Source organism: Pomacea canaliculata, linkage group LG8 (assembly GCF_003073045.1).
Source record: "Pomacea canaliculata isolate SZHN2017 linkage group LG8, ASM307304v1, whole genome shotgun sequence".
NCBI classification, from domain to species: Eukaryota; Metazoa; Mollusca; class Gastropoda; order Architaenioglossa; family Ampullariidae; genus Pomacea; species Pomacea canaliculata.
In genome coordinates, this window is record NC_037597.1 from 15,521,552 (window position 1) to 15,541,974 (window position 20,423).

Here is a 20,423-nt window from a genome sequence, read left to right on the forward strand (position 1 = left end):
GGACGGTTGCGGAGCACGGAAAGGCAAAGCTTACCGGAATCTTTTCTCAGTTTCGTCCTACTTTAAAATCTTTTGTTTGTGTGCCAAGATTTATATAAACACCACCTCATCATTTGTAACACCATTCTCTCATTCTCTCATCACACTTTATCGCTTGGTCTGGTTCGAAATTCCAAATCCAAGATACCAGCGTTTTGACGACCTTCATGAGACTGTTAACTCTCGCACCAGATGGTTTTGATAACATCACTCGACAACACATCATAACGGGCTCTCGGGAGATTTGAGTTGTTTTAGACACGATTGTTATTAGAGGATTGTTCTATATTTCGAAATTTTGACGATTGATATCGCCAGCTTAATTTGTCATTTCCTGTGACTTACTTTAACTGCAACTGGGTTGTGTCCTCCTGTATATTCCCACAGACAAACGTGCATGTCAGTATTGCCTGCTCTCCCCTACACTTTCTAGGCGATTGTATGTAAGGAATCGTCTGCCCAGACCATAATTCACGGGGGTAAAGAATGAGGGTAGCTTTGAACAGCTTTTCAAACAATGGACACAAGCATACAATAATGTAAGTGTACAGGACGCTCATAGGTGTACACTGTACTACAAGGGGACAGTTGTCAAGTGTACAGGACACTCATAGGTGTACACTGCATTACAGAGTGACAGTCTTGTCAAGTGTACACTGTACTACAGAGGACAGTTGTCAAGTGTACAGGACGAGCATACGTGTACACTGTACAGGGGGACAGCAGATGGTGAGGAAGGCGGGGTCCATGTTGTCTGCCACTAGTCTTTGCTCGGTACCCCTGCCCTCAACACTCCCCAGCTCTGGCGCCAGTAAAATGCAGGAAACGAGAAGAGGTTGGGTCGGGGATTTCGTCAAAGCGTAAACATGTGTCACGTGACAGCAGGATCAATGGCGCGCTCGGGTCACAGGAGGTGGCGTCATCTTGGACACAGCGGAGAAGCCGAAGGTTGCATTGATTTTGCCATTTAGTGAGCGGTGGCTGTTTAATGGGACAAGCTGGTGCTAGTGGAGAAAGTGTGTTATGTTTGTACATGTGTGTGCGTGGCTGTATGTGTGTGCAAGTGTTGTCCCACTTATGTTGTTGACACTGCCCAGGTAGGTGATGTATATTGTGCGGTACAACAGCTAACCGCACTCGTCAGTTATGACGATCGTTATGAAACGTGGTTCATACTGCTGCAGCTCTGCACCTTGTAGTCAACACCTGCAAGCGGCAATTATCACCGATATTTTCCATGTAGTGCAGGCTGGGACTTTACTCCCACGCCGCCAATAAAGAGAAAAGTTGAAGTCATTGTAGCGCCAACAGACTGTTAATGGCATGCTGATACTTTGGTTTATGATCTCTCATTTCTTGTCTCTGACTAAATTCAGTCGTTTAAGCAAAACACCTTCAGTATAGTCATCACAAACATTTCACGGTACTTATTCATGTAACATTCACACCTTTTGTAGCGAAAGACAACGGAAAGTGAGCGAACGACTGACCGACCAACTGAAGTCACAAGCAATCACGTGACCGACCCACTGCAGTCACAGCAGTCACGTGACCGACCCACTGCAGTCACAGCAGTCACGTGACCGACCCACTGCAGTCACACCTTAATTAGTCAAGTGACGTTTGTTTCTAGTTCCCTCAACTATTAATGCTGTAAGCATAGGGAGGAATAACTAATACCTTTTGCGATGAGGAGAATATGGTGACAATATTGACATGTTTATAGTGTAGTTACATCATTAAGACAGTACTATGTATTATCAGGACATTATTGTGGGGATGGGTGGAGGGGAGGAGTTGGTGTTAAGGTTAAATCACGGCAACGCAACCGGACCTGTCAACAGTTGCTGTATATAAGTACAGACTGTAGTATGTTTTATGAGGAGAAACGTTGACATTTCCTCCTTCTAGCATTGTTTTATATTTTGTGCTGAAGGAAATGATAACTAATTAATTTTTTTCTTCGCTAGTAATATCTAACGCAAGCAGAATACTGCCCTCAATAACGGATTGTATTGTTGTCGCATTGTCATTCCATCCGCTAAAATTACCAGTAAGAAGAATAAAGAATAACCTTTTGATTTTCCAACGGAGATAGACCGACAGACGGACGGATGGATGGCGAACAACAGACTCAGGTCAAAGGATAGACACACAAACAAGAATCAACGATAAACTAAGAGAGATTAAAAAGCGATACATGTGTTTTCTTTTGTTGTTGTTGTTAAAGAACTGAAGTACATCATCAACATGATAACAGAATAAGGGTTAGTTTTAAAAAAATGTGCTGGACACATGTTACATGCCGACATTAGGTCACAGCATAGGTGGTAGCCCACAGTCACTTGATCAGGTGACACAAAAGACTAACTCTGTGGGTTGCATGCGTTTCCCTGTCTGACAAAGACCGACGGTTCCTTTCTGTTGGCTTTGTTTTGGCGCCACAGCCGTCAACAGAATCTCAATGCCAGAGAAATAAAATTAAAAGCATCCAGGCCAATCACAGAAACTCCGTCTCCTCTCACAGGCAGTTTCTAATCAAATGGTCGCGTCTCGCTCGCCCTGTCATAGAGGCTGGTGGCGAAAACTCTGTTTTGTCACGTGTTTGTCACGTGTTCAAAAATGGAGATCGATCTTTGATGGCGCGGCGTCAGGTTTAAAGCACTTCCTTAAGTGGGCGCTGGGCAAGCGAAAAGCAGGAATCAATAAGGCCGTGTTGACTGATCAGCCCTCAAGGCTCTGGAGGAAAGGGACAGCCAGGATGCAAAGAGCTCCCAAATCCGAGCACAAAAAGTGCGGTCTGCGGTCCATTTTAGTCTGTTGTCTTTAACAGACGCGTCTGGAACTGCTCCCAGGCCAGGCAGCCGCCATCTTTGCGGTGCACGTGTATCCTTCCCTGCGTGTGTCTGTGAAGCGCGGGCTGTGCGCATGCGTGACTGTCAGAGTGCATAACCGTCTCCTCTGGGTTCCTATTCATTTCCACTATTAGCTCTTCTTGATGATGTATGCCGGCATCATCTGCCACTGGCCAAGCGGTCAGCGATGAAGCACGTGACTGACGGTCGGAGATGACATAGATGTCGAAATGTATGACGTCAGAAGTGACGCACTGACAATGGCGTGCAGAGGACATGTTGGTGACGAAAGGTTAAGGTGCTTATAAGACTTCATTATTCCAACACGCTGACTGCTTATAGGACTCAGCTGCACCAGCGAGTGTTCAGTGTCAAGCTAAAGCTAATTAGCGCAGGCGGCAAGCTTATTATTCACCACGAGATGACTAAGAGCGGTGTTACCTTCCGCCGGCCGCCGTAGCAGCCCACTGACGAGTGCGACACCTGGCGGCGACTTGTGGTTTGTTGTTGTTTGCGTGAAACAGGACTCTACTCCATCAGCTGCTCACCGTGGTAACAAAGACCCTTCTTTTACTGCCCTCCTCTCCACAACAGTTTGCACTCGAAAACAAAGCATTGATGTAGAGCGTTGTGTGTTTACAGGGGAGAGAGAGAAGGTGGGGCGAGAGACAACAAGACGGAGAGAGGAAAGTAGGGAAAACTTATGTTGGTAGGTAATGCTGTTTACCTGCCAGATCTCGACAATGGGTGCTTCACCTGCCAAGCCTGCTCAACGGCGATATTTGTCTGTCTTTAGAAAAGGTTGACTTTGATTTTTATGCTTATTTTTTCTCCGCTCAACTTGTCAAGAAGGTTATTTTTAACATCACTGTTTGTAAAAGAGGAAAATCAATATTTAATTTTTCATCATTGTCAAATTCAAATGCGTACTTTAGATATATTTTCAAGATAACGGCTGAAGAATGTCTCCCTATTACCCCTGTCATAGCACCTGCTTCATTCAGCTTAGCGACTAAGGGTGGTACATTAAGGTGTTTGACACTCATACAGTAAGGATAATAAGATCGTTGGATACACTGTCCCGAATGTGACACCTGACACATGACATTCCCTTTCACCACCTCACCAATCACATCTAAGTGAACACAATACTATTAAATCCTGTATTTTTCAAAAACTTATGTGTCCCCATCCAGAATTGTCTTGTCGTTTCCCGTTTTCTTTCGAGAGAGTTACTGTTAATTTTTAGAATGTTACGTTCTTGAAGTTCTGATATTCCAACAGAAGAAAAAGAACAAGTAAGAAAGTTTTTTTTCGGATAAAGTGCGCCCATCTTTATGGTCAGAGTTTAAATATATCGCAATCTAACGATCTAGCCAGAAAGGGCGACAACGTGCACAACACTGACGTCATGAAGCGTCATGGCTGTGGGCGAGGAGTGTGACTCGCCCCTGACGGATGTCTCTGGAGGCCAACAAAGTTGTCAGCTGTCAAGTCTCGGCGAACCATTTAGCAGTTTAATATCTGGAATCGCGAAAACATTCTAAAGAGACTGGCAATAAATTTGTTACTTAGTTATTTTGTTTTTTTCTGCTGTGGCAAAAGTTCTTGTCCTCCTTTCCCACGACAGAGCCAATGTACTGAAAACACAACAGACCGTCAAGCTTGAGCTTTTGTACCTCCGTCAACACGAGAGTTTGCATAGACTGCTCTACTGACTGAGTTAACGCCCCTTTTCTATTTTTCGAGCGTGGAGCTTGCTTTGCTCTACTTGCAGCCTCGGGGTCCTATGGTGTGTTTGTTTACAAACAACATCCACAGAAACCACTGCTGTGTATGTCACAACAATTGTATATGTAGACGGGGAGACATCGATTGCAGCAGGTGAGACTATGGCAAAGGTGTGGAAGGCGCAGGTAAGACTGGCGTTGAATGTTATTTACACACACAGCAGACATCTTTGTTTGGCACTTCATGGGAGGTAAGCCCCAGTTAGCGACCTCGGTGTGAGTGTATGATTTATTTCAAATAAATGCTTTATATCAACATGAAGATAATAGGTGTTAAACAGATGTTTACTGACTGCATCATGTGCTGACAAGTGTAAAATGTTGGAGACAATTTTTGAGGCTAAAAGGTATTTGTACTTTCGACACGTTAAAACAGATTATTTGCTAAACATTAAGTGCAGTTCATAATTAGGGTTGTTTAAGGTCCACGAAGTTTACAAAAAAGAGGAAAAAGTGACCGAAGAAGCAAACAGATAGAAAACACAACTGAATATAAAATATCTTTAGCATAAGAATTTAAACAAACGGCGAATCAAAATACAAGCTGTAATGATTTCATATCAACAGATCATAAATAACAAATACACATACGCAAAACATTATCAGTGTGGTTCCTTGTAGTTATCATAACCAATATGCCACACACAATAGATGGACAAATACAACTTGCAGCAAAACCTCCTCCACTGTGCCACCTCCCTCATCACCAGTCCATCTACAGACGCTCGGTGACCACAAGTTGCAGACGTAAGGGACATAAGCGCGTCTTTCTATATTTTGTAAGGAAGATAATAACAATAACAACCCAATGACAGGTTCACTGAGCATTTCGAAGGCTCACTGGTGTCAATATTTTTATAAACAGGCTCGCTGGCCTCAGATACAAGCTCCAAGTGCGCTGTCTGCTACCGTAAGCAATACCACAGAGTAAATAAACTTGTATTTACTTAATCAAAGTGCGATATTTTTAGTGTTCTTGCATAAATATTTCACTGTAAAAGTAAAAACAAACAAACGGATAAGTTTTAAATAGATATTATGTGCGTTCACACGAGGGCATGACCGTGTGTTTATTTAAATGACAGGTACAGAGAGGACAAAGTAATAATGTGGCGAATGACAGACAAGAAGATATCAAGGACAGGGCAAAGGTTTGGCAAGATGTGGTGCAGGGTAAGGCCAAGATATTGCAAGATGTGGATATAGAAAGAAATGGAGAGGACAAGGCAAAATGGCAAGATATGGAAAGGGTAAGGCAAAGATGTGACAAGAAGCATAAAGCAACGGCAGCTTGAGCAAAGGTCCTTCAAAGAAACCTTGTGTGCCAGACTGAGTCAGTGAATCTTCTCCACGTGTGAACAAATGAATCTTCTGCACTAGTCAGAGTGAACAAATGAATCTTTCGAACTAGCAAGTGTGAACCAGTGGACCTTAAGCATTAATCAGAGCAAGACAAGAAATTCTCAGCACTAGTTAGAAGAGGCAAGGTTGTTTACACCTGTATCAGACAGTTCTCCTCTCAGCAAGCACGAATCCCGGTCCTTCACGCTTTGTCTGCGGTAGACAATAGGCCCAGCATCACGTGACATTTAAAGATGTGTTATAATGCTATTATTACCCAAACAAAATGCTCAGGAGTCAAACATCCCATGAGCCCAAAAGTTCCGTGGTACTGGCAATGTACTGGCAAACAAGTTCACACTTAGTCCGTTGGCCCAAGTCCGATGTACCGAGCGTTCGTCCCCACAGCACTGGTGACCTGCGACCTTCACACACAATCTGCAAACTTGGTCAAACATTCGGCCTCAAGTTGTCGGTTAATAACGACTGTAATCTGTGTGTGTGCTATATTATTATGATGTTATTACTAGTGTTACACCAAAGTGCGTTCTGTCTGTGTGTGTGTGTGTGTGTTCGTTCGCACGTGCATTCGTACTGGAGGTTAAATAATGCTGCAAGAACAGCGGTTGCGTCACAGGAAATCAATCTAGAGACAGATGGCGCTGCACCGGCTGGCAGGCCCACGTGACCTGAGATTGGTGCATGAGAGACGTTGAATGCCAACTGACAACAACAACTGCTGCCATTCACTTTACAGACAACGTCCGTATTCACAGCTCCTGCAGGCAAGATAGACTCAAGAAGAAATGTCTATTGACAAATTTTATTTGTTAACCCTTAGCTGTCATGCCCTCGTTACCTGTAAAATGTATTCAAGTATTGCGGGTACGTGTTTTGCTGATTCTTAAAGACAATTATCTTCTTACAGGCAACTACATTGTGGTAAAGATAGTGCCACGGACTGTGTTAAAAGGGGAAACCTGCCAGTCGAACACTTTGACAAGGAACAGTAAAAGAGGAGCGAGAGATTGAATGAGTACCATGACTATGAAGCAAAGTACCTGATGCAACAGACGGTGAAAGAAAAGTTTGGGCTCTGCCTTTATGACCGGTCAACTGAAGATGGTGAGGCGCTTGTACTTACCGTCTATACTCCACAGACACTTGACACTGTTTATTGACACAAAATAATGAATGGTACTCAGAAAAGAGGACATAACATAATGAATATGGAGTGAACGTATAAAAGTATGTTTAAGGACAAAACACACGATTTGCTGGCAGGCAGACCGCGAATGTCACAACTTCTATTTTCCCGAGGAAAGTTGTGAGCAGCCTGATCGGTCTGATTGGCTGACACGTGGTCACGTGGTCAATATGGCGCTGTGACTGTTGTGCTTAGTATGCATGGCTTTTGCTGTCACGCCTGATCAATATTGCACTGTGTCTATTACGCCTGATCAACATGGCATTTGCTGTCATGCCTAATCAATATCTCACTACCTGTCACGCCTGATTAATGTGGCAATGTACCTACTTCGCTCTCAAACATTGTAAAACTCTATAACACGACAACATTTGATCAAAAATAACTGTTTCAAACGCAGTTTTAAAAAGTGTTTAACAAAGTATGTGACTAATCTTGTCAGAGGGGACTTGTCTGAGTACAGATCGTAAACAGCACACACACCACACACACACACCACACACACACACACACACACCACACACACACACCACACACACGCTTTCTAGCAGGCAATCAAGAAATCAGCCAATCCTTAAATAAAGCTTTTCCCGTTTCAATAAAAGATGTTTCAGTAGAAGTCGGCAGGATGTGTGGCTGGACTCAGAAAAAGAGAGAGGGTGAAAGGAATGCTCTTGAAGGGCGATGAGCTGGCCTTACAAATAATTTACTTTTTACTGTAGTAATAATAACAACAACAATTTCTGCATATGCTGCATGTAAATTAATGTCGCTCAGTTTTCTAAATTAACCAGTCACACAATTTTGTCTCAGGACAGGTGCAAATATTTTTTTAATTCCTTAATAACCTGAGCGTGATCTGAGTGTTTACAGCCTCTGACAGTACACATCACCTGTAAGGTTTGTGTTGATATCATTTAAGACCTTTGAATACAGGAGTGTTATGTTTTAACAACTCGGTCCGTTGGGTGCAATGTCTGGCAGGGTTCGCAACCCCGAGCCTGTGTTTCACAGCCGTGATTCAGATTCAGTTACGGCCCTTGTCACACTCCATCCCGTACCAGCATTAGGCGCACCATGGGGATAGCATCCTCGGGGTTAGTCAGAATACCAACCCAACAGACATCTGGCATGCGGAGGAAAATTGCTTCAAACGTCTTCGTACAGCAGAAAGATTGAATTATTACTTTCATTTTTCAAATGAGTAAACAATCGTGTTTACAGAGTATAACAGATTTTTTTTCTGGATATGAGATACAGAAGAATACTATGTAACAATTTGTAGAAGACTGTTTTGAATATTAACCTTCATACAAGTAGGCTTTTTCAATGATGATCTCAATTTCAGATTAATTTGCCTGCATTATTTCAGTGTAATCTTCCTGCACATTCAAGTATGCATATTTATTTCACGGTAATCTCGCTTCACGTGCTGTAAGCAGGTGCAGATAAATGTTTTGTTGCTATAGCCTTTGTTTATACAGCCTGCCTATTTCGTATGGATTTTGTACATTTTCCCGGAAGCTGTCTAAATTATTCCGAGTTCTCTATTTCGCATATTTGCCGGCGTCCGTTTACAGCTCCTCGTCTCGATGTCTGCCAGTCTCACATATGCGGGTGCACTCTAGGTCCACCCTGTTAAGGTCGTTCGCTTCTATGTTTTAAAAAACACACCCCTGTAAGGTTGGCCCTGTAGCCCAGGGAGAGTTTGCAGTTCAATAATGGACAGTCATTGTTGGTTGGGGGGAGAAAAAATCGTTTCCGCCAAAAATAGCCCGACATTCCTTTGCTCGTGCTGCCTGTCGCGGTCTCAGAAGGCTCCAGCCATTGGTTAGGCCATGCCAGCGCTGCCAGGGACCCAGTGACTCATTCTTCCGTTGAAGGTGGGAGGAGGAGGGGGGGATGCGCGAGATGTTGATCGAAGACCGCGTGCTGCCACGGGAAAGGCCGGCAGTACATGCGGAGAGACAGAAAAGAGGGAGGGGGAGACTGAAGAGACATCACGAAAGAACCAGCAACATGAAGAAACTGGGGAAGAGGGGTTAAAGAGGAAGAAAAGACAGAAGTCACAGGGTTGTACAATAGAGACATTTTCAAACACTTTTACCGGAAGTCTAGTCGAGTCATTCTGGCTGACCTTTTTTTCAATATAATCTGACACTGTCATGCAGCCAGTCGGAAAGTGGATCCTGAAATCCATGCACAGAATGACTTATCATCTGTTTCAATTTAGACTACGACCTCATTGAAGTCCGCACTGTCCTCCATGGTGACACGTGCAGAATCACTCTCCATGGTGACACATGCAGTATCGGTCTTCACAGGGTCCCGCACCTCACCATGGCCTCACGTTTTCCGACGAGGACATTATGCAGGTCGAGTTCTCGTGTCGACTGACATGCTACCGATACTTTGGAAGAGTACAAAGAAGGGAGGGGGATCGAATGCTGTAGGATATCGGAGTATTACCGGGTATCTCATACAGTGATGAGGAGTGAACACAATCTGCTGGTTGTAACAAAGAGGATGGACAGCTTCACCATCATGACGGTCACGGTTTCTTGTCGTTGCGTGTCATGGATGGCGGAGCAGAACTGAAGTCTGTCACTTAGTTCCTTCGTGTCCTCCGGTCTCTACCACTACTGGCCACACATTCACCTATACAAAGTGACAGCGAACCACTGCTGTATGCAGGTGCTGTGTGCAGTTCGAGGGTTAGCAGCGGTCATGGGTCACAGGTCAAGGGTCACAGTTCTAACAGTCTTGCAGAAAAGCGCTTGGTGAAGGGAGGTGCAGCTGCTTACACTTCATGCACTCTGTGTGGTCGCCTTCTCCCGGCAAGGGCGGCCACCTCGTGAAAAACCCAAACCTGCTTCATTATCTCCCCGTAACATTTGGAGGCAGGCTAAACGTTTCCTATGAACAACATTTGAACAACTAAACACTTGAACTCGTAGCAACTACATCTCGGCACAGGAAGAGGGTTGAGTCGCCAAGTGGCGAGGTGGCTGCTGAAGTCGCTGAGCGTGTCCTGTTCTCTCCCACTCTTGACCCAGTCTTGTGATGGACGTCTGTCGGGTGAGACCAAAGCTCATGCAGCACAGAGCTGCTTGTACAGGGCAGAAAAAAGGACGAATGGAGGTACAAAGTTAAGGATAAGGATAAGTGTGAAGGTATCGTCACCAGGCTACTGTACCGTTGCCTCACTTGATGTTAGTGTGAGAGTATCACTACTTCTGGTGTCACCGTTCTATCCCCTCGCTCACCTTGTCTAGAGACCTCGGACCTGGCTGCATGAAGGTGCATCACTGTTGTGATAACAAGTGGACGTGGACAATCACACAGTGCAGGACCTATATTAATTGTTTGTTCTGTATTTGCTGGCATCTTAGCCTCTGCCCTCCTTTCTCGCCCCCAACAGTTCCCAGGGGGAGCTGATCGATACTTGAATCAAGGGAAGGTCGACAACTCAGAGAGGGAGAGAGAGGTGGGGGTGGGAGAGAACGTGGAGATAGATGTGAAAGCAGTTGGTGAGACAGCTGGGTGTGATACAACTGCTGCAACATTCGGAAGTAGAGAACTAAGAACAGTGGGAGACAGATGATGACAGCTGGGGGCTAATGGTCAGCAGTTAGTGACCAGTGATCAGTGGGCTATAGAGGTTAGTGTAGATAAGTAAAGGGTGGGAGTGGAACAGAAATATTTACAGGTAAATGTTTCTGGAATTCTGTTAGCATACAAGCACACGCACACACATACACAGAGCCATACACTGACTGGAGTGGTGAAGGATAGACGATGATGGTGGGAGGCTACACAGTAGGCAAGTGATGTCTGTTGGGACCACAATGCGCATATATTTACCAATAAGAATGACTTCTTACATTTTCTTTTCGAGATTTATCATAGCATAAGCCCGACCTGCCTCTTAGTCGACTAATTGTTAGTCATAGCTCCTCATGAAACCATCAAAGCCATGATGACCGTAGGGCAGACTGCCAGCCAACCTCCAGCTCCTCTTGAAGCCATGTCTATGGCCCTCAACATTATCTTGGCCAATCTTTGATAGCTCTCTACCCGGAGTCAGTGCAGGTTTGTGCTTGTTGGGGGAGGAGGATGTAGTGTTTGACCAACTTCCCTATATACCATCCCAGCTTTGTGAGACTGGTGAATGTGATGGGGAATATGGCGATGAATATGGTGGAGTATGTGAGTGTAGAGTAACGACCACGTTAATGATGCCTTCCTGGCATAAATACAGTTAAATCCACACTTGGAAAACAAATTCGATGTGCACTTAACAGTTTCCGGTAAGTAAATTGCACACCAATAACAAGTATTTAGTTGATAAGTGATATTCTCTATCATTTGTCCTAAATAATGTTCGTTGTTCAAAGTCTGTGTGATGGTGTGAGCACCGCAGCCGCTCTCTGCACACCACTCGTGTACACACTTCAACATGCACAACACCAGCAGCCTGAGCTACTCTCACGTCCCATCTCACTTGACCTCCACCCATCATTAAAAAAAAAAAAGAAAATTAGGTCGAACGAAGAAAAAAAAAACTAATCTGATCGTCTACAACAAAAATGTGATTTAATTTTGTCGCGATAGGATTAGTTTTATTTGAGCAGATGACGACGAATGTTGGTGGAAGATGGATCAGATGAGTTCTTTTTCTTTGTCCGACCTAATTTCCTATTTTGTATGATGGATAATTAAGGTTGGAGTTAGGACTAGTCTCTAACTGCATATTAAATAATGTAGGTGACATGTTGATCAGTCTCTACATATCTAATTGTGTAGGTGATATGTTGACCAGTCCATGACCACTTAATTGTTATACCTCACGCGCCTCGACAGGTAAGGTAAGTGCGGGGTAAACATGTTGACCAACCCCCCCACCCAACCCAACCCCTTCGCTTCATCAAAGACCGCACAAAACACAAATCATATTTCGCAAATGAGAAAACAACTTTTTTTAACCGCGTTTGTGGTCCAGAGATTACTTGTCGTCTGGTTAGAGTGGTGCTCGCTCTCGACCAATCAAATCGCTCCTGTCGTGTGCCACGCGACGAGGCTGAATGGCAGACGATAGAGATGCCGTCACGAACTTTTACCGATAATGATGGCGGCAACCTCTACACGTCCCCCATCCCGCACTAGCAACCGAGTGGACATGTAGTGGAAATAATGTTAATCATTAGACATGGTACACACACACATACACACATATAAAACTATTCTAGTCCTTCAACAATCTCTCGCAACAGGATGAGTGAAACATGAGTGTGTACATGCTTTTGTGCGTGGTTTGTACATGATAACTGATTATTGTGCACGTGCTTGTACGTGTGGTGTACTGTTTGTAGTCACGTGTGCGCAAGTACAGATAGAGATAGGAGCTGGTTCTCTTTCTCTTCTGAAGCTTTATCGTTGTACTGCATTGATGCAGTGGGTGTCATGTGTCGCATTGTGTTGTGTTGTGAGTACGTGGGTAGGGGAGAGGTTCCCCCACCCCTGTTTATTTCAGGCCCACAGAGTCCACCTAGGGTGGAAGATACCCCGGATGAATCCTCTACATAGCCAACAGTCTGGTCCCCAGTTCCATGATCGTGTCATCAGCATCCCGAACATGGTCTGACACTTACACGTTCACAGCAAAAGTCTTTAACGGTCAATGACACACTGTTACAGCCACATAGTCACAGCTTGATCAATCATTTTGTGGAAGAGGTCAAACTCCTTTGTCACCACCTCATCTGCTAACTGTAAACATCATTCGAAATGTTTCTAACCTGTTCAACTGCTAAAATCAATGGCGTCTGCAGTTTTGTCTCCCTACTGCACTCGCTAGATGTCTTCAAATTCAGCACACACATGGTTCTGTTGCTATGAACCACCCCGATCTGTCACCCGATGGGTCACCACGAGAGCAAACCTGGCGAAATGCGATGAGGCAGGTCATAGGTCATAATGCTATCAACAAATGCACGACAGCCACACATATGGACGCAAACCATCCCCGCCCCTCCCCTTCCCCCACCTGCGAGGTAAATCAAACGTTTCCAGGGGAATGGTTAACGGCCAAGCTGTGTGGTCAGTTCAAAGAGACAAGAGCTTACATCACACTTCAACTTCTTTTTGAACACACAAACCCCAACCCTAACTCTTGACGTATTTACTTGTAGGTTCGATATTTTCGATTTTTTTTTTTACAAGAGAAATTGCGCTGTGAGCAGTTCGATTGGATTTCAGAGAATCCTACCAGTTACCCGTTTACGTCATCGTCCAAAATTATACATCCAATCAGATCTCTGCACAGTTGTGAAATCAGCCTATGGGAAGTGATTTTATTTCAGACTGCATTTTACGTAACGATTTTATGTCTTCTTGCCTAAGTGTATTATATATGGTTATATTCTTCGTATTGTGCATCGCTGTCCGTTACACGATCACTCGGTGTTTGTGTCGTCACTTCCACTTCTCTCTTCTGACAGGACAAACTTGTGTCGATCGCCATTTCACCATTGGAGCAGATTTTACTCGACCATCGACTCATTTAAAAATGTTAATTATTCAAGTATGAAAATCCATTAATTAATTAATTACTGCTCTTTGCCCATCCGTCCACTAGGACCAGTGGAAACGTTACGAGGCTGGGTTAGCGAGGAGCACAACAACATCTGCATAACACGCGTGATGACGTAAGGCTGTTCCACGAGCACACCGCCTCCCGCTGGCGGACGGCCAAGAGCCCGTATTTCCGTGCTGGCCTCACGGACCTCGTCGTTAGGTCAGTTTACAAACACACACTAGCATAATAAATACGGCTTTTAGCTAGCTCACGCATCCTCGTGTTCCTCGAAACATTTATATAAAGAGTGAGAGACAAGATCAAATCTTTTTTCTGTTACAGTAATGACAGTCTTCCTGTTGACTGCTCCCACCCACCCTCCTCAGCTGTCACGATGAATGTTACTACCACAGATGTGTGCCGGGCAGTCAGTGCAAGCAAACTTTTGAAGGTGTGTGGGTCGTATCATAGGTCTGGGGTCTCAAAATGTTTGTTCACCTGTCTGCGATACACACCGTCAAACACCAATGTTGAATAACCGACTCGAAAATCTCGTTGACACCAACATTTCCAGAGAGAATCGATAGAAGCAGGTCTTTGCCAAGACATCAGGTCGCCAGCGGGAATCGCGCACAAAGTTAATGCATGCGAATACATTATCTTCAGTAGGCGTTTGTATACAAACACCTACATGCGGCCAAGACAAGGCGGAAGCCGCTGGTCTGTTTGTAACGGTTTTGTTGTTTTCGTGAATGAAATGTCCGAGCTCCAGGAACGATGAACATTTGTCCGTTCCGTTCATCAGCAGCAGACACTGCGGCGGCGGTTACCTTTCTCTTTGGACGATTACAAGTTTGCGTTCAAGATGACGTCATGAACTGTATGTCCGTTGAAATCCGTTTCCGTCCATCCTTCCAGTGAAGTGTTGCAGCTCCTGAATAGGTTTTTTTTCCAGCTTTTTGCCAGTGTGTATCTGTGTTTGTTTTTCCTCTCTATAAAAGTGTGTGAGTGTGTGTGAGGGGGAGAAGGGACGGGATGGAGGTGAAGAATTTCTGATTAAGAGTTCAAGTGTCACAGACTTGTCTTACAATTTTTAGGGGACACATTTGATTTGAAGATATAAACATGGATTAGCTCATGCTGATGATGAGATTGGAAAATAAAGTCTCTCAAACAAGATAGAATATATATATAGTAATAAAGCTTACCGTAAGAGCCGGTGTTGGCAGCAGACGGCAGGCACATGAGGACAAGCACGAGCAGACGTGGGGCTCTCATAGTACTCGCACGGTACTGGGAGAACAGACACTGACACACTCGACGATGACGAGGGAAAAGGAAGAGAACTGCACTCGTCAGCGGCACTAGCCACCGAGTGTCTCCTCGCTTCTTGTTGTTGTTGTTGTCGATGTAGGTGTTTTCCTCCACACACACACATAGCCGCTGGCGACATGAGAGCAAAGCAGGCCGTGGTCACCTCTATCCCCCGCAACTCCCACCCTCCGTACCCATCGCGGGGGGTGGGGTGGGGAAAGGGATATGATGCAGAAGTGGCCGCTAGCACTGACCCAATGGCTCCGGGTGGGAAGCGGGTGGATGAAAGTTAGGGTGCCCGCGTACTACGCTGCAGTCACGGCTGCCTGTGCACGAGCGGACTGGCATGTGAAACGCACGCGCCGCGCAGGCAGCTGATATCACACGGCAATCACAACAATCCACGCCTCGGCCACACTCACCCCCTTAACCAGGAAACAATCATCACTGCAATCCCCTCCCCGCGTTACGTCGACAAACACTCGTCCTGCGGACTGCTTCCAGCAGCACCAGTTGACGTCATCCCAGTAGTTGCAACAGTGGTGGTGGTGGTAGTGGTGGAGAAGGCAGAAGTCGGGAACGCCGTTGCAGTGGTTACTCTCAATCCTCCACAAGGAACAACAGAACGTGCACCAACCACGCCATCGATCGTCGCCGCTCTCATCGTTATCGAAGTAGTAAACGTAGTAGTAGTAGGAATGGTAGTATTAAGAGTAAGCGTAGGCGGAGGTGGTGGTGGTGGTGGAGGCGGCAGCGGTAGTAGAGATGATGCTGTCATTGCACGAACGTCACGGACAGCAGCGACAGCAGAGTTAGTGGAATTGGTAGTAGTGGTGGTTGGTGCATTTGTTGCTGCTGTGGTGGTGGTTGTGACTATGCTGGCTGCGTGCGCCGTGCCACGCTGTGTTGTGGTGTGCGGTGCGCAGCACACTGTGCCCTGGTCGCTGCGTACTACAGCCCCGCTGCCAGCCCGCGGCCTCCCTTCTGCGCGTGCGCGTGACCTCAAATATGGCCACCGCTGCCCCGCCCCTCCCCCACCCTGTCTACCCCACCCTTCCTCCTGCCGTGGTTCTCTCCCTTGTCATTGTCACACACACACACAGAGTTCCCTTCCCTCATCACCCCGCCGCTCAGCAGGCTCCCCCCCTCTCCGTCACACCGCTCTCCTCTTGCAGGCGTGGCCGGCTGCGCGCGGCAGGCCGTGCAGAATGGAACGCTTGCATGGCGGTCGCTTACCACACTGCGTGCAGTTCCAGCGGCAACACAAACAGCAATCAACTGAAACAAATTCGTCCTACTCTCAACCTCGTGCTTGTGTGCGTGCGTGCGTCCGTTCGTGAGAGTATGCGCGCGCGTGTGAGAGAGAGAGAGAAAGAGAAAATGAGTGAGAGATGTGCGTGCCTATGTGAATAAATGTGTGTGCGTTCGTGTACGCGTGTAAATTACGTGAGAGAATGCGCGCGAGCGTAAGGGTGGATGCATTCTCGTGTGTTTACATCAGTACTCCTATTCCCGTGTTGTGGTTACAGATGGAAAATAAAATACTGTGTAACGCACGGGCAGCTTGTTTAACTCAACTTTGTGCCGCTCATCACATCCCTCATCAGATCAACCGACTCCGACTACCCCCACTCCCACCCTTCACTTGTTCAATGAACGACTGCCCCTTACCCGGCCCTCCCCCCCACCTTCAGTGTTACAACACCCGCACCTACACCCCACCCCGTCCCCACCCTGTCCCCACGTTGTCTTGGAAACAGTTGATGGAGCTAAAATATGTTGGTGTAACGCGTTGTTTATTGGTGAGTATAGTTACAACATTTCACAGGTGTTGACAGGTAGCTCCCTCGGAACACTTCGCTCGTTTCAAGATTATTATCACAAGAGATTAAGATAAGTTGCAAGTAAACACGTGTTTCAGTTACCTCTTCCTTGAGATATGTAGGACTATCTCTCTTTCTCTCGTTTTTGTCATTTGCCAATCTCGTAAAATCGTTTTTGCTGAATTATCAGAAAAGACTGTTTCTTGTGCTATTGATAATTACATTTCGCTCTGTCTCTTTGTTCTCTCCAAATTATCTAAAGATCCGTATTTAGACACAAAACCGAGTTCCCTTCTTTTCCAAAAGCGTTGTATATTTTATTAAAAGGTGATTTGACATTTTAATTTCAATATGGCTTTATGTTTTATCACAAGATGCTTTGTATATTTTATTAGATTATGCTTATTCCATTCATTCTGCTAATAACCACCATCCGATCGCACGACACAACCTTTCAAACACCGACAGTGTCGACTCTTTAATTCTTTCAGGTGGAAAACAGGGATTCGTAGCCTCAGGAAACATCTAGAACAAATTGTATGATACATTACACACATACACAATAACGACATAAATAGAATATCTGGAAAACGAACTGTGTATGAAATATATAGAAAGTAAATACAGATAAGTAATTGCATGTTCCCTAAATAAACAATTTTGTTTTTAAATGATATGTTCCCTATTCTCTTTGAGGTTGGCTAATATTATTACTATAAATTTTATTAAGTTTGTTAAGAAGCTTTTTACTGGTTCCAAATCAATGTATCAACTTATATTGGTCTGAATTATTCAGTTAGAAGTGAGGAGCTACATTTTTTTGAAAAACTCCAGTAAAAATATATATAATAGTATTCACCCCCAATCTCTTTCAGACTGTAATGTTCACATGCCGTTCACACTTGAACACATTACTGTATCCTGCCTTTGGAACAAGCAGGTTGTATTTGTTGTTGTCAACTTAATAAAAGAGATTAATTGACTGTATGCTGCAAGAGAAACATACTTGTCACAAGCAATGGACTTCTTGAGCATTCTAACAAGATTTCACTATTTCAGAAACCCACGAATGTGTCTGATGATTAAATAATTAACATCTTCTAATCAGTAAGTATAAGCATCTCCAGGTGTTCGACATTGTTGCTCGGCTTTTGCTAGCTGCTGACGAGGCTGATGTCAAGATTATTGACACAACAGTTAAAGAGCAGTTAGCAACTGATTTTGTCATTCAAGTATAAACCTTGTGCTAAAATAATAATAATACATCTAATACACAGGTGACTACGACAAGTTAACTTCTGTTCAACACTCAATATTATCTTTAAATGTTGGCGCTGGTAAACTAAGCCATGCTACACAGAAATATTGTAAAAAGATATTACTTTAATATCGTAATATATCGAGTTGGGCACGATTGGTCATTTAAATGGATTGATTGGTTCTTTTGCTTGTTATAATTACAATATCATCCGCCTTTAATTAGTATAATTAATTTTTAATAATTACACAGTATAATTAATTTTTTAATTTTGTATAATTAGTCCAAGCTTCTATTTCTTTCTTTGTCACATTCATCAAACTGTCCTTATAGTCTCTGTCTTGCCCACTCTGATTGGATAAAAAGGGAAATCCTCACGAATGGACGATAGAGGAAAAGGCTGATAATTAAACTTATGAGAACAGTCACGGTTGCTTGGCAAAGGTGTGACACCGCTGTCAAGGACAAGAACTGCCAACCGTCCACCTGCCACACGGCTGGCACGCGACCGACTTGTTGTCGTCACGTGATCATGACGTCACGGAGCAGCTGTCATGGTTCAGATGTTGTAAGTAGGAGAAATACATACAGCGGAGGATAATGCGATCAGCCTACTTCCTTTACCACATAAAAATGAGTTTATGGCCACGTCGTCTTTTCACATGGCTTGTACACAGCACACATTCACACGCACACAGACCGAGATGTACGTGCGTCAACCACGATGTTCACTTACTTGGTGCGCGCGCGCGTGTGTGTGAGAGAGAGTTTATCCACGACAATACAGTTTTCACACTTTTATCGTTTTGTGTTTTTATTTTAATCATGGACTTTTTTCGTGAATACCTGTAGTCACGAGGGGATGGGTGCGGACTATTAGGTCCAGGTGTCCAGGTGTGCTCTAGCCGACGTTCACACCTGTCCTCTGGCGGCAGGTGTGATTCCGTTGGCTTCATTGAACGCCGATGTTTTTGCTTGACTGCTCTCTGGCCGTCTGTCTCTCTAACACTTGTGCACAAAGCCTTTTTAATTACTCAAGTGCTCTCTTGCTGCACACACATCGTCTTTCTACACTTTGTTGTGTGGGAGACTTCCAGGTATCACTCCCAGTGTAGAGCAGGGTCAGGGTGGAAGGCCAGGAAATAAATGAAGTTCATCCTTGGGTACGAACGTACAACCCAGTCTGTGTGAGTGTAAGAGAGAGGAAGTGGATCCAGTTCAATATAAATATGTATATCAAGTGACTCATTTAAACCAAAAAATGTCGTTTCGTTTTGTTCATTTACAAGGAATTACTCTGAACAGTAATCTCTGTACTTGGTCTGAGGCCAAAGGTCGCATCGACTCTGGGTTGTGGATGACTCGGCAAAGCGACGTGGTCGAATTGATCAGAAGCCAATAATAATGTTGGTCTGAGTCTTCATTATTTCTTTCGAAATATAAATCAATGTAAAATTATCCCTTTGCAAGTAGGTGGTTGAAGGATAGGGGATGAGTTATTGTGGAGAAGAGTCACCATTAAGGTTTATAGTTGACTCTTCTTTTATGAATACAAGCTAAACGTCACTATAGGATGGAAATGCAGTAGAAACGACAGGTAAACGACCGCTGAGAGACATTCCTAAGGTATGACGATGATGGTGGTGGTCATCGTGTGTTGCAGTTGGGGGAGGAGAAGAGTTCTGTGTGTGTGAGCAAAATCCGTACCGTTACTATGTGACCTAACGTAACCAGTGACGTGCTACAGCGCAGCAAAGGCCGAGCTCAGTTGACAATCAAGTGCGAAGCCGGATCTTCAAGGGTTGGGTAACGATCTAAACAGATATTTATGGGAGCCACAATCATGTCGCACGTGCAGGCGGCGCTGAGGGCAGCTGATGTTTACAGCTGAGAGAACCAAGCTAAAGTGCACGTGCGGGCGGGTGCGCCGAGTCGCATTTATTCTTCTGTGGAAACCCTAGGCGCGAGTATTTCTTTAAACAAAAGCTCAGTAATATGAGGACCCAGCATCCACAGTGACAACATTGAAGTGTGTGTGTGTGTGCGAAGGTGAGACTCGTCTGTCAAAAGTCAGCGGAGCAGCACCTGACTGATAATTGAGCCTCGTTCTGTTCCTTCCTGTCTTCAGCTTTCGTTTGTGAGACACAATAGACAGGTGGGCAGGTAGGAGAGAGGTAAAGTGTTAATTCAATCACAGTCGCTGACCAGTCGTAGGCGGA

At 44.8% G+C, this 20,423-nt stretch overlaps 1 protein-coding gene across 1 annotated transcript in view; it reads right to left on the bottom strand.

Moving 5' to 3' along the window:
• LOC112570028 (Down syndrome cell adhesion molecule homolog) overlaps nucleotides 1–16,116 on the bottom strand; it is a 75,344-nt gene extending 59,228 nt beyond the window's left edge. The window contains 1 exon segment of the mRNA XM_025248210.1: nucleotides 15,018–16,116. Within this exon segment, the coding sequence (XP_025103995.1) occupies nucleotides 15,018–15,087 (70 nt within the window). The 5' untranslated portion in view covers nucleotides 15,088–16,116.
• Between the last annotated feature and the right edge of the window lie 4,307 nt (nucleotides 16,117–20,423).